Genomic DNA, 15,136 nt, shown 5'->3' with positions numbered 1-15,136 from the left:
GTTAACAGGTATCATAAGTCACCCTACATTTTAAAATTCTTCGAAGCAGACGTTGGGATTAACTCTCCATCCTTTGTGTTTAAATGGCAGTCTGAACAAGATTTTCTTGGGAGGTTTGGAAGGAATGTTCACGCGATGGTTGCTCCACTGCTTTCTGCAGCATGTCTAATGGAGTATCATTAGATACAGACAGGCAGTCCTGTGCAGAGGTCCCATTATGCTCCTTGGGGCTTTTTTCCTAACAGAATCCCAGGCTTCAGTGATCTGTAGAAACAAACTGAGATGGGAAGTGAGATTTGTATTACCAATGTGTCAGGTTGCATTTGTACACATGCCAAATTGGTATAGGGTACAGGCTGAACTTCCTGCAAGGAGTTACATCAGCTTATGATAAACCAAAAGTCTGCATATGATGTAATCTTTGGACAGTGATGTAGGGTTGTCAGGCCTATTGCAGAAAGTGATCCTAAGGTTTGTTACACTTTATATTTGTTCCTGTCTCTATGCTTTCTGTCTATATTTGATAAAAGAAAAAACGATTCCATTTTGGTTACACTGAATACAGTATATTCTCTGCTCTTTTGTTTCCTGCATGGTTTTTCAAGTGCTTATGCATTCAGGATCCTGTGTTTTTTATCTTCTCTACTTAGATAGTTCTCTATCTGCGGATGTGTCTTGCTCACAGTGCTGGTGTGGTGCCAACCTCACAGAGCTTGGCAGATATGCAAGATCATGCTCCAGCTATTGGGCGTTACATAAGAAGCCTCATGTCTGGCAACCACATATCTTTCTCTTCCTCCTCCTCCTCTTCAAAAAGTGCAGAAACCAACCCTGTATATATATATATTGGCCTTCTTCAGCAGCTCTTAGCTGGTGTTGGAGGTAAGAAGCTGTGTGCAGCAGTATCCTGAAGAAATAAGTGTCTTCTCTTACTAGAAATGAGTTGTCTTGTTTTTTGAACTTGGCATCAGCAATCATAGAGTTGAAACACAGACTATATACTATTTAGTTTAAACTTGTTTTCTTCTGTGCTGTTTTGTAGGTGGCAGAAAGCATAGTTACAAAATTGCAGCATCAGTTGACATAATAGTGTAAAATTGTGAAGCCATTGTATATAACAGCTTCTTTCACCAGTGAATGCTGTGTCTGCCTCACTCTGATAATAGCCTATCTGCCACAAGTGTAGTCTAAAATATTTGAATGCATTTTGAAGTAATTGCTACTAGAGTGTTTGTTTTTATTAGATTCCCTAATAGGTCTGAGAAACATTATACCTTATTATTTTGTATTGTTTGTTATTCCTATATTTATATTTACAAATAAATGCCAGAAATACTTGATGCTTCTTTGCCTCTTTTAACACTGAATGTTACATTGTTGTAAATACTGGAGCTGTTTAATAACCTCATTCTTTAATTATTGTTTAGGTTTGCCAGTCATGTATTGTCTTCTAGAAGTTGTTTCAGTGTATCCAGAAAAACTAGCCACCAGATTTATAGACAAAATGGATTGGATTAAGGTATTGTGAAAACCCTTTTTTTTTTTTTTTTTTTTGGTGTTTTTCAGGGCAGGGGGGTAGATGGAATTTGACATTAGCAAAATCTGGCACATTTCTCATGGTGAAACAGAATATTATTTCCAAATATGCACTTGATTTGAAATCTGGTATTTCTTCTCACAGTCAACACCTCATGAAATGTTGTATATGCCAGGATGGGGAAAATTATTTTTTGGTTCTTTTGTATTACTGTTTTTGTTCATTCACTTACATGTTCTAGGTAGTCTGTCAGCTATCCTAGGTATAGTCATCCATTTTTTTTTCTCTGCAGAAGAAAACTGAAGACAGCAGTCTGCACATTTTTGACAGTGTGAATGTTTTCAGTGGGAAGATTTGAATGACTTCTTAGAAGATGAGATTAATTACATCCCTAGTTGTTTTAGAGACCTTCCTGTGGCTATGTTTGTTTTCTATTTATTAACCCCAGACAAAAAAAAAACGTATACACTGGAGTCTGCTAGGGAATAAGCCAAAGGGAAATCTATGTTCCCTCAATTCTTTTGTCAGGCAGCTCTCTGCTTTTTCATTATTTGCCTCAAACAACTAGGATTTTTGAAGGCCTTAGAGGTTGCCGTTGCTTTCACTGGGGCAATCTGGCAGAAACAAATACTTAGTCAAGTGTTAAAAAACGTTAGACTTGTGATGATATCTGTGCTGCATTGCACTGTGTGCAGGTTATCACTTCTCATTTATGTGCAGGTATGAACTGCACAGGAGAATACTTAAAAACATTGTCCTTTAGAGTATTCCTCATAATTTGTAGGAAACTCTTTTTTGTCCTTGGCCTAATGTCCATTTGCAGAATTAAGATTCTGGGGTAGTTATTGATAGTACCAAGTTTCAGAAATAGTGTTGTAAATCATATTTCATGTGTTTTTGCCTTGCTAAGTGAAACAAACAGGTTGAGGGATTTATTAGAAGTCAGATATGTGATCTGATACTAGGTTGAAGTTAACATTACATTTCATGACCCTGACAGATTATTTCTTGTTTGTTTGCGTGGCTCATTTTGGTTTCTTTGTGATGGCCCAAGTCTCTCAAAGATTTGGGTATGAATTTTTCATGGGAGTGTGTTGCATTATACATCAAATTGCTGGTAAAGGTAAGATTATGTCTTAACAAATTACCCAAAGCTTCCAAAATTCAAATTTTAATAACTTATTTGGACAGTACAAGATCTCAGGTACAAATTGGGTAATTTTGCATTAAGAAATGTGATTTCTTGGACCCTTTTTTTTTGTCATGGGTGTATTTGAATGGTTAACCCTCTTGAGGTTTTTTTATTCCTTTTGATTAGCAAGAAGGATACAGAAACCTCCAGCAGCTCAGGGAAAGTGTAGTGGTTTAGGGTGTGGGTTTTTTAGCACAGTATGAATGCAAAACCTGGAAGCTCGTAGCTGAAGACAAAATTTAGCCAAGAATTTGATGTGCATGTTTTGACACAGAACTGGTGGGTGGCCCTCTTATGGCTAGTGGTCTTCTTTCACCAAAGACCTCAGTGTGTAATGAATGCTATGTTGAATTGAGGATTTTGTTTCTTATTAAGTGATAATGCTGTTGGTTTAAAGTGTGCTTTCTGAATTAAGAACTATTTATGTATCTCCATGACAATTATCTTTGTATATTGAAGCTCTTTATGAACAGACTGAGTAGCTGCTTCCATATTTTATGGCTTGTTTTTTTTTTAAACTCCCACAGAACCTGATGAACACTAACAAAGAGGAAATGCGTGAGCTTGCAGCCCTATTTTATTCTGTAGTGCTGTCTACCATGTCTGGAGATGAGCTTAGGGCATCCTTGGAGCAGCTGATCAAGATGACAAAAGACAACCATGTAACTACCTTTGTCTGCTTCTTGTTTTTTCTCATGTCATGTAGCTGATAGGATATTTGAATCTCACCATGTGTCCAGGATGTATTAACCTTAATCTGGGTGTAAAATTAACTAACTGGCTTTCAGTTGGATGGTGAGAAGGGATTTTTGTTGTAGGTGAGTGTAACAGATCTTTAAATAAATCAATCCGTTGATCAAGCTGTTAAGGTCAGTAGGAGGATTTCATGGAGGCATGTCCCAAGCAAACCACTGTCATATATTAAACCAGTTTTAGCCAGCTAAATAGCCACATCCCATTGAGTGGTAATGGATCACACTACCTACCTCAAATTGTTTACCTGTTCCTTATTCTTGAGCACTCACAGAATCAAGAAAATTTTTAACTTGTTAAATGTTCAGCTCTTCCCCTCCTGAGCTGCAGTCACCTCCTTGGTCCTCACTGCCTCAGGATCTTGTGCTGTGTTAGGGCTGCGCCTTCTTCCCTCTTGCTGCACATGGACTGCTCAGCACAGCTCCACACCTGTGTCCTTACATACTGGGTTTGCCTGCCTTCCCTTCTCCAGCAGCTTCTTTTGCCTCCCCTTATCCTTATTTCTCCATTTTGCCACTGCAAGCATGGAAAAGGAGTCCTGGAAACAAATTGGTCTGGTTTCTGTGCTGGTGTGTCTTGAATCCTGTGTGGGAGGAAAAACAGTAGTGTTTCTAGGTTCTGTTTCCCCAGAATGGTTTTGTAGCAGTCTCTCTAAAGGACTTAAAGGGCCATTATTTTACATTGCAGGTAACAGGCTGACAGGAAGTGCTGATTACTTTATGTTATAGTTAACAAACATAATTTATTTTGAATCTGTGAAAGCTCTATGTGTGAGCCAAAGCCACGTCATTTCTCAGTTTTGTGTAGGGCACAGCTCCTGCAGTTACGAAGCCAGTATAGATGGGTCCCAACCCCCCAGTGCTTTTAGCCCCACTCACCCACTCACCTCAAGGAAAAAAAAAACAGGGTGTTCCCATGCCTTTGGAGTCTGAGTCAGGTAGAGCTCTGACTTGCTGCTGCTGTACAAAACCACTTGAATTTGTACACCTAGGGGTAGTGGTGATCCTAGTGTCTCAGTAAGGACTGCAGTGTGAATGGATAACTAAAGTGGAGATGGGGGAAGGATCCATCTTCTGCTGGCTTTGCTGCAGTGAGACTGCATCAAGGAACAATTCCTGGTGGCCAGGCTAGGTTGAGGATCCCATTGTGGCAGCACAACTGCACCGGTGCAACATTTATAGTGTTAAAAAACAAGAGGTATGAACTAATCCAAGCTTAAACTCTTGTACCCCTCCCTTTGTTTTTTCTTCCAGTTAGGTAGCATTTGAGTCTCACAGCCTTGTTTCTTCACAAAATCCTTTTGCTAGAATTCACGTGCAGGAATAAACATGGTCATTAAATAGTTCCAGCACCAAATCAGTATTGGAGAAATTGGTGTTCTTGACATTTAATTGTATTGATTAGATTTCATTATTTGTAGCCTGCCAAGCTGTAGAGGCATTGCCTTCAACATAGGCCAGGTGTGAACTCATTCTTAGCCATGCAAATATAGAGTGATTACCCTGTCCTGCTTTTTACCAAAGAGTACATTTTGTCCCCTTAGTCTGAATGTCTGTTTTTTAAACAGAGACAATGTAGTTTGGGGTTTTTTTTAAGTCTAGGTACCAAAGGGTAGCTTTAGGAATGTGAGTGCTGGTGATAAATTCTTAATCTGTCCTCCTAGATCTCTTTTAAATTTTGTTAATGAATCTTAAAGAACTCCATTCATCAGAGAGCACTAACGATACCAAACTCTCTCTTGTTTTATTATGTATTAGAGCTCTGCATTCTTCAGGGTGCCTTCTGATCTGGCTTGTCCATATGTGTTTTTAAATCAGTGCTTTGTGCAAAGTGTTACTTACTTTTAAAATGAGAATTTTTGCATGTTGGTGTTGTCTGTAGAGCCCGGAGGTTCAACATGGATCCTTGTTGGCTTTGGGATTTACAGTAGGAAGGTTCTTGGCCAAAGGGAAAATCAGAACAATGGAGCTACATGACACAGAACAACCAAACACTTCAGTCATGCCGGAACAAGACCAACTTATAAAGTCAACAACAGAGACAATAGGTAACTTCCTGCCTAAGACTTTGCTGCACGTAACAGTTGTTTTTTTTAGTCCACCCCAGGTTGAGGATTTTTCTGAGACGTTAAACTCATAGATAGTGTAATGTTGAGATCAATTTTTGTGATAGAATTTACAGCCTTTAAGAATGTAATCTGGTTAGATGTATGGACATTTCAGCAGAATCTAGGTGGACTTTTTAACTTGCAGACCGAAATAGCACAATCAAGAGTGGTGGTATTGCCTAGATTCCTCTCAATGTCTCCTTTCACTCCCATTTTTTTCTAACATAATGCTTCCTACCAGTTGTAGAGGAGATTAATGCTTTGCTTCTTGCATGGTTAAAATACAAGTGTCTGTCCACTGCTAAATATTATTAATATAAAATCTGAGTCATCCTGGTTTTCTTTTCCCTGTAGGTTCTTTTTTGGACAGTACCTCTCCCTTCCTTGTGGTGGGTGCTTGTATGGCTCTTGGGGAGATTGGCAGGAATGGCCCCTTGCCAATCCCCAACGATGGAACAGGATTTACAAAACTGCAACTTGTTGAAAACTTACTGGCCCGAATCCCTTCCAGCAAGGAAACAAATAAGGCAAGATTTTTGTAGTGTTCCTGTGATTCCTGTTCATTTTTTGAATGCTCACTAGGTATATGTATTACATGCCAAACTCAGCCTCATTTTTTAAATGAATTAGGCTTTTTGTTGGCTTTAGTGAGATGGGTAGTGTCTGGGTCTTTTTAATATTGTATAGCACTGATCACTTGTGCTTTCTGTAGTCATAACTAGGGGCTTAAGAGATAAAAATATGAATGGTCTTAATTTTAATTAAGGAAAAATGGGAATACCTTCTTTTACCTGCACATAATCCTCAAAGGTAACAGGACATTTGTTCTGATGTGCTTTGGAAAAGAGGTGCACTGATTGATCTAATAAGCTGCTTGCATGTACATTTGATACCTTGAGTGAAATTCCAGCAAGGGTGAGAAACAGTGGGTTTAAGATGCGTCTTATGGACTTACAGGAAGGTTACATGATGGTGTTATTTTTTGTTTGTATTTAAGATGAAGGAACAGGCAATACAAACATTAGGTTACTTCCCAGTGGGAGATGAAGATTTTCCCCACCAGAAGCTACTGCTGCAGGGTTTAATGGATTCTGTGGAGGTGAGATACTACCAGTGTATTATCCTTTATACTACACACTACCAGTGTATTATCCTATATACTACTATTTCTCTTTGGGTGCTTTTTATGTACTCTAGAGCCAGATTTACAGAGGGAATTGACTTTTTGTAATAGTGCCTCTGGGTTTTTTAAAACTGCCTTGAAATAGAGAGCAGAGATAGACTTGGGGCTGGTGAAAGGTTTTATGCCACAGTTTAAAAACTTGCTAGTCCAGGTCTCTGTCTCAATCTGAGCAAATACTTGTTCCCCTTCAAGAGGTTTATGGATTTTTTTTTTTTTCGTAGACTTATATTAATGAAGCCTTAGGCCTGTACTTTGGCCTTCAAAAGTACCCTGAAAGTAGGTAATATAAATACCTCTGAGCTACATCAGCTAATACAACTCACTTGAATTAGAAGTTCACAGGCATATATGTATATCTTGTCCATCTAAATTCATTATTGAAGTGCACTGCATTCTTTCACAGTACTTCAGAGCTTCTATACATATTGCAATATACCAGATAACAAAATTAAATAAAAGGAGCTTTTTTAGTGTTTTTCATTTACAGCTTGTTTTGCCTTTCTTCTTTGATGATACTGACATAGGATTCTGCATTGTAGAAGTGGCTGTTGAGTATCAGACAGGCATACTTTGCTGAGTGCTCCAATTCTGATGTCTTTAAACAAGGAAGAACCATAGAATTATAGAATGATTTGGGTTGGAACGGACCTTAAAGGTGATCTAGTTCCAACCCCTCTACTGTTGACAGGGCAGGGACACTTCACACTAGACCAAGTTGCTCAAAGCCCAATCCAACCTGACCTTGAGCATTGCCAGGGTTAGGGCATCTATGAGCGACCTCTTCCAGTGCCTCACACCTTCACAGTAAAGAATTTCTTCCTAATAGTTCATCTAAACCTACTCTCAATTTGAAGCCTTTAACCACTTGTCATATCACTATACTTAGAATACTAAAAATACTGAGAGTACTGTGTACCCAAACATCAAAAGATGTTTCTGAGTGCCATGTTTTTCTCCTGTTACTGCATGGGGACATTACAACTTCCTTTATAAAAGGTGTACTTGGAAAAAAACGTATTTATCTTAGATTGCAGGAAGCTAAGGACTTAATTCTCCAAGAGCCTAAGCATTTTGTGCTTCTAGAGCATAAGGAAAACTATGTAGAAGGTACTCAGCGGTTATGGAAACCAGTTCTTAAAACATAAAATTCATCATGAGTACTGACAAGAAAGTGTCATATCTTGTTCCTAAAGGCTCAGAGGATAGTGTAAGGAGGACAGTGAAGCAAAACAAGTACCATCTGAATTCTTTTAATGTGAAAAAAAGGTATCTGCATCTTTTAAGACATCAGCTTCTGGATGGAATTACAGGAGACTCTTTCAATATTCCCCATTGTAGTAAAACCATAGTAATTTTCACTAATCACTATCAGCATCATTTTAACTTCATTTTATTTTCATTCTGTTGAATTCTTTCTTTTCACCAAGTTGAGCTTCTGCAGAGACTAATAAATACTTTGTCAAAAGTATGCTTTAAAAAATGTGGAAATTTTAGCTTTTATCATTCATTTCAGACAGTTTGGCATTGCCTCATTTTCAGTCAGCTTCAATGGGTCTGAGGTGCCACATAGTCTCAGAGGCTCACCAGAAGAGTGATTTTACTGTAAATTGGTGCTGAACATTGGGACTGGGAAGGAGATTGTAGTTTTGTTGATGAAGTGACAGAAGTTTTGGTGTGTGCTTCATTAGTACTGTCAGTGATGCTCTGATGTGTTTTTCAGGCCAAACAGATAGAGCTGCAGTTCACTGTTGGTGAAGCTATTACCAGTGCTGCTGTTGGAACCAGCTCAGCAGCTGCACGGGATATATGGACAGTCACAGAGGAGGAATATATCCCTCCTTCAGGTAGATCTTCCTAATGCAGGGGCTGGGTTGGGAAATGCCTGGGCTAGCACTTGGCTCCAAGCTTCATTTCTGTGGTGTTTGGTTTATAACAGAATACACAAGAGAGTTTTTTCTTTGTGGTTATATACAGGTTGTTTTGCCTCTCAATGTCCATCTGCTCAGAGGGCAGAACACTTCATTCATGGGCTGTTTAAATAGCTGCTTATGTAATTAATTGCCACTTGACTCTTTGTTTGTTTGTTTTTTTCTTTTTTTGTTTGCCATGTTGAGTTAGTTTTGGGTTTTTAATACACAAATCTTTTAAAATACCATTTTGAAGCCTGAACAGGAAAATAGAGTTATAAAATCAAAATGCAAGTGTTTTACAATAACTTCAAATGATATAATTAAGTGAAATTTGCATGCAGTAAATGCAGAAATTCTATTTAAGGACTAAGATTTTGTACCCATTGAAACAAAAATGTGACAAAAGGCTAGCTTCAAATCAGGCAGCTGTGAATATCAGTCTCAGACCTGCAAACACATATTTTAATTTTGTGAGTGTGGTCTTAGATGCGCAGTGTACAGAAAGCTGACCATGCGGTAAAAATTAAACCTTGCCATTGCTCCAGAAATTGTGAGTCCTAACAAAAAAATATGTTTTGCCCTGAGTCTTAGGCAATGTGAATGGTACCTCTTCTTGGACACATGAAACATGTTCATGAAGAGTTAGGAGTATTTTGTATTTTTATTATATATTCTACTTTTATTACTTTCCCAATGACTCCAGTGACTTCCTAAATAAGCAGAGATTAAGGTGTCACCTGAGTACTCTTGAGTTCATTAAATTTTTTGTTATTTTCATTAAAATGGGTGTGGATGGTTCTCAAAGTTCCTCCCCTCCACCTTTATTTTTTCATATAGATTTGAAAGTGAATGATGTGGTGCCCTGGGTCCTAGACCTTATTTTGAACAAGCACATCATCAGTCCCAACCCACATGTTAGACAGGCAGCTTGCATCTGGCTTCTGTCATTGGTGAAAAAGCTGAGCACCCACAAAGCAATTAAGGTAAGAAATATGCCTTTTCCTGACACTGGCTCCTTGTCCCTATTTTTGCTTCTCATCTTGTTTCTGTCCCTTCCTTCCCCTTCACTTCTATTGCTTTTTTTCCTCCCTGTGCTGGTACAGTCCTTACTGAGGTCTTTTTGAGACATGGCCTAAGTTTTGTTTCTAGAGGAACAGACTATCTGGCAGATGAGCAAGGGTGTTTGTCACCTTTGTAAACATCTGACTTGCATCCAAGTCAGAGTAATCTCAATGTAAATAGCTATTGTAAGATAAAGTAGCACTATGTCCTTGGGAAGAAGAGTTTGGTATCTGTATAGTGTTTAGGATTTATATTTGGAAACTATTTGAGAGGTCTAGGAGGCAAAGAAGAAGGAGAACAGAATTTATTTGTTTCACAGTGTTTTATTTTGGTTCTTAGGAGCAGTTACAATGTGCTTCATGTACTTTTCATGTGTATTTTTGGTATGCACTTTTCATGTGTATTTTTGGTATGCTTTATGAATTTTATATTTAAAGTGCTTGTCCATAATGAGAAAATGTGAAAAGTCCTGTACAAGGACTAAATGAAACATTCCCAACAAAATGTCCTCTATTTGCATAGAGGTACTATGGACTGTGATGGGATCAAGTAACCATTTTGTACTCTACAGGTATTGATAAGGAGCTTTGGGTCAAGCTGCTTTGCAAATGTAAATTTTTATATATAAAATATTGCCACATATTGCACTCATATAAACAGTGCACCTTGTAGGGAGGTGGCAAAACTCACCAGTTTGGGGATGGAGAAAGCCCCATCTGGCTGCAATCCAGATTTATGATGCATTGCTGACTTGTATTAAACTAGGGCAGTTCTTGTCTTAAGTGTAGCTCAAATGGGCAACTCCATTGATGCAGTAGCCTTGTTAGAAACTTGCCTGGAGACCAAACAAAGGATCCAAAATAATGTCCTTTTTTCTCATCTTACAGTCTCATCTCAAGGATATTCAAAGTGCATTTGTTTCCATTCTGTCAGATAGTGATGGTAAGTACTGTTGCATCTTAGAGTTGTGTCTTTTCTTGGATATTCAGCAGACTGGAGGCAATCTTTCAACAGGCATAAAGTCAACTACACTATCAGTCAGCATTAAAATATGACTGTAGAAACTTCCCATTTCTTATGTTAATAGGAATGATTTCTAGGCATCATGTACAGAGATAAGAAGCACAACTTTTTTGTGCGTTTGCTAAAAAGCACAATGAATTTGCCCCTTCAGACTGTAGTAACAGAAGTGGTGCTACTTCAGCTCTGTTTTGGGCAGCAGGATGTATATCACAGAGTTCTGCATGAACAGAAACTCTGAGACCTCTTCAAGCTAGCACATTTTGGCTTACAGCTGTACACATGGCAGCTAGTGGAAAAAGTGACATCCAGCAGCCTATGCAAAGCTCACTGAAGCTGAAGAGGGTATTACTACAGTTGATTTCAGGTGCCACTAGCATGTCAGAATACCTATAGCTCTTGGAACTCTTTCTGCTGTTTAAAATATTGGAGTAACCATAGTTATGTGAAGATGTCACCTAATTTGAAGGAGTTTATGCCTTCAGAATGCAAAGTTTGTGTCATCACAGACTAGATCTGCACTGAAATGGAGAGCTCTGAAGTGCAACAGAGCCATGTTTACTATGTCCTGATTTTGGTTGAAATTTACTTTTGAAATTTGTGTACTGCTTAGTTACATGCTTATCTTGAATTTTGCTTGGTAAAATCTCTTGCAGAGCTTAGTCAAGATGTTGCTTCAAAAGGTCTTGGGCTGATATATGAGCTAGGAAGCGAACAGGATCAGCAAGAGCTAGTCACTACGCTTGTTGATACCCTTATGACTGGGAAAAGGTACAGTGAACTCAGAACACAGTGAGAGAGAACTCTGAGTTACGTGTCTGGGAATAAAAATATGCCGCTTTTTTTGTGTGGAAAGAGATGTTTTGGGGTCAAAAGCAAGTCAATATCCATTCACAGAGAGTCAAACTGAACATTTCTTAAATCAGCTTAGAGTATTTTGTGACTGAGGTTGTTCTGGTTTTGTTCCATTCAGCAAATCCTCAAAATAGTATGTCAGTCCTGATCAAGTGGTTCAAATGGGTTGGGATTTGCTTAGATTTGCTACTTGCTGCATTGTGTAATTGCAGAGAACAATGACTACTTGCAGCAACTTTGCACATTGTGAATGTTGTAGAAGTGGTGATTTGCTTGTGCTGAAATGCACCTTTTGCTAAGGAAGTGCTGTTAATGGTCGCTTGTCAGCTTTAGTATGAAAAGTGCTAGTCTTACAAGACTTATGGCTAGAGATCATGTTGGTCAGTACTGGAAATGCTCTTAAATAGACTTCTCCTGTTTAACCTGGTGTAGGTTTGGCCACTGAATTATAAGAACCTAGGCTTGGAGTGTAGGGATTTATTGGTGGTAAGCAGGAAGAAATAAGATGAAATGGTATTATTTATTTTTAAGTGCAGATTTACTGTCCATTACTGGCTCATGTCTGGACAGAACTAAAAAGTCATCATTCAGTGTTTTGACTTTCTACCTTTGCACAGTAAAACTCTCTCTTACTGTAATGTCTCCTTAATATTACATGTGATACAGGTTAATGACATTCCTTGCAGTGTGTGTAGCTTTGCCCACCTGTATGTTTTTTTGGGATTGGAGCTGAAAAAAATGTGAAGTTCCTGACTTAATAAAGCCAAATTACCTGTTCTGTAGTGTGCACTGTATTCAGCTGTAGAGTTTGCTGATACTGGACTTCTTTTCTATCAGAGTCAAACATGAGATGACTGGAGAAACTGTGGTATTTCAGGGAGGTCTGAGTAAAACCCCAGATGGGTAAGTTTACTGATAGTCTCTCACAGAGATACAGTCAGTGCTGAAACAGAATTCCCTAAAAGTCTGCTTCCTGACATTCTGTTCCTTCTTGTTCTCTAAGTTACTGTAACTATTTCTGTGTAATACAGATGTGCTACTCACCTTTCTCTGCCTGCTTTATGATATGAATTCAATATAGCTTTAGGTGTTGTAGCATTTGTCTAACTAAAAATAGTAACACTGATTTCCCTTCTGCTTTTCAAAGGCAAGGTCTTTCTACCTACAAGGAACTTTGTTCACTGGCTAGTGACCTCAATCAGCCAGACCTGGTATACAAATTCATGAATCTGGCCAACCATCATGCTATGTGGAATTCTCGGAAGGTAATGCTCGGCTTTCATACAACTTACATTCCCACTTTGAGCTCTGGAAACAACAATCCATTTCTCTATTACTGATTATATGTTTTATGAATAAATGCATATGTTGATGCTTTGGTATCAGTCCAAGGCAAATTTAGCAGGCTGAGAAAAAAATTAGGATTATTTGAATTTCTTTCAACAAAACTTTGGTATCAGAGTATTCATATAATCCTACATTCCCCTCTGAATTATCTGACATACTTTTATTTTTTTTTTTTTTTTGAGTGTGCTTAGAAGGACAATCCTTAACATGTTCAAGCAGTGATAATGTTTTGAAAACTTGATGAATTTTTGGATGCCAAGGAAAGAGATCTTTGTTATTTAAGGAAGCAGAGTAAAAAGTAATCAGCAAGTTGCTAAAAAGCACTGTTGTCAAAATATCCCTTTTTAACTCAAGTTTTGATATTTTAAAACAGTTGGGAGCTTTAGCAAAGCCAAAATACTGTTGGATCCACTTCCAGGTGAAAAAAGAAGCATCATAAGTTTGAAGATTTAGGTGTACTATTCAGAGCTTTTAGTGGGGACTCTTCACTGGCTTCACAGAAGTATGGAAGAACTTGTTTTGAGTTCCTGAAAACAACACTTAGTACAAAAAACAAGTCCCAGCTTTAACTCTCATCCAGAGTTTGACAATTCAGCCCCTCTCAAGACGTCCCTCAGCACTATGACTTTAAAAGCACAGGAGTATGGTTAGGTTCCTGACCCTTATGGACTTTCTCCAGCCCGGATGAGTTAGGAAAATCCACTCAGAAGGTGTGGGTTGAGCTTTGGCATTTGAAGAATTTGCAAAGTCTTTTAAGTTGAAGGGGATATCTGGAAATTTGGGTTCTAAACCCCCAACAACAGCTAAACAGAGCATGCTGTTCAGGGCCTTGGAGGTCATGCTTTTCCTTACACTTTCTGCAACTTCTTGCTTTTCATGGCAGTGATCCGAACTGAAAATATGTCTTTATTGCTGTTTTCTAGATTAACCCAAACAACACATCCTGTCCTTTGAAGTCCCTAGTGTGGGGTTTTGAGTGGTAGCTTTTGACATTGCAAGTCAGAAAACATGCGGTCATTAAAGGCAGTCACTACACTGCCTTCATTGAGTAATTTCTTTGTGGGCTATCCTGCCAAATCTCATGGGACCTCACAGGCAAGCATCAGTTCCACTGTTTTAGAAGTGACAGTGGAACTGACAGTGTTGGAGAAAGAAAAGGTCATAAAAAAATACTGAAGTTTGAAGTAAATATGGACAGATGCAAAATTATAATCCCTAGAAATTTCAGGTTTTAGAAATAAGGTGGAGTTACTTTGTTTTTAGTTTTTCAGTTCCTAAGTTACTCTAATTTTTCTTAATCAGCAGAGTTGTAAAGAAACAGTGGCCCACCCTCACCAGTTTAGCCAAGAAGTAATCTCTTTTAGAAGAACGTATTTAAATCTGCATAGTTTTAATTCACTAGTACTATTTCTGCAAATGCGATCAGTCAGTATCTTGAATTTAAGGCTGGAAGAAAGTTTTGAAGTAGTATGTTGTCTGCTGAGTGTGAGATTACTGTGTTATTTTAGCAGTGAGGATGGGCTAATTCTAGTACCATTCTAGACCTTTTGATCTGGTCTAAATCTGAACCATGTCAGTCAATTTTGCCCCTGACTGTGGTGTGCCCATGAGCAATAACTGGGTGAGTGAACAATATTTCAACAAATACTGTTTTGTTGTTTTTTCAGGGAGCAGCTTTTGGTTTCAATGTGATAGCTGCCAAGGCTGGAGAGCAGCTGGCTCCATTTTTGCCCCAGCTTCTTCCCCGGCTCTACCGTTACCAGTTTGACCCCAACCTGGGCATTCGACAGGCAATGACCAGCATTTGGAATGCATTAGTCACTGACAAGTCGATGGTGAGTGACCAGCAAAGTGCGGCAAGGGGCTTTGCTGCCAGCCAGCAGTGTATTGGAGATCCTCATGGGACAGATGCATTTTGTGAAAGGAGGGGCAGTACAGAAAAGGTTGAGGTACTGCACTGGAAAGGAGGTGTTTCAATCCATGGATGAGCTTGGAGCTTGCCAGAGGTTTTGCACTCTCTCTTATAAGTGAAATGATTTTGCTGACCTTGTTTGTGCAGCCAGCATTAAAATGTATTGTTTACTTAAAATGGGGTCTTTCCACTTTGATATTGCTTTGACACTGCTTATGATAAGTTTTTCAGGAATCCTTATGGCCTAAGATACCTTCC

The 15,136-nt window shown here is 38.6% G+C and overlaps 1 protein-coding gene across 1 annotated transcript in view; it reads left to right on the top strand.

Annotated features, from left to right (window-relative positions):
- The window catches only part of ECPAS (Ecm29 proteasome adaptor and scaffold), a 60,760-nt gene that overhangs the window by 27,338 nt on the left and 18,286 nt on the right, over nt 1-15,136 (top strand). Inside the window, exons 18-30 of the mRNA XM_054002741.1 lie at nt 651-882; nt 1,428-1,519; nt 3,257-3,391; nt 5,364-5,529; nt 5,944-6,116; nt 6,587-6,688; nt 8,493-8,616; nt 9,520-9,665; nt 10,632-10,686; nt 11,421-11,535; nt 12,457-12,522; nt 12,767-12,884; nt 14,634-14,801. Of these exons, the coding sequence (XP_053858716.1) occupies nt 651-882; nt 1,428-1,519; nt 3,257-3,391; nt 5,364-5,529; nt 5,944-6,116; nt 6,587-6,688; nt 8,493-8,616; nt 9,520-9,665; nt 10,632-10,686; nt 11,421-11,535; nt 12,457-12,522; nt 12,767-12,884; nt 14,634-14,801 (1,692 nt within the window). The remainder of the gene's footprint in view (nt 1-650; nt 883-1,427; nt 1,520-3,256; nt 3,392-5,363; nt 5,530-5,943; nt 6,117-6,586; nt 6,689-8,492; nt 8,617-9,519; nt 9,666-10,631; nt 10,687-11,420; nt 11,536-12,456; nt 12,523-12,766; nt 12,885-14,633; nt 14,802-15,136) is intronic.

This window comes from Vidua macroura, chromosome Z, assembly GCF_024509145.1.
Source record: "Vidua macroura isolate BioBank_ID:100142 chromosome Z, ASM2450914v1, whole genome shotgun sequence".
Lineage (NCBI taxonomy): Eukaryota > Metazoa > Chordata > Aves > Passeriformes > Viduidae > Vidua > Vidua macroura.
This window is presented reverse-complemented; position numbering and strand designations above follow the sequence as displayed.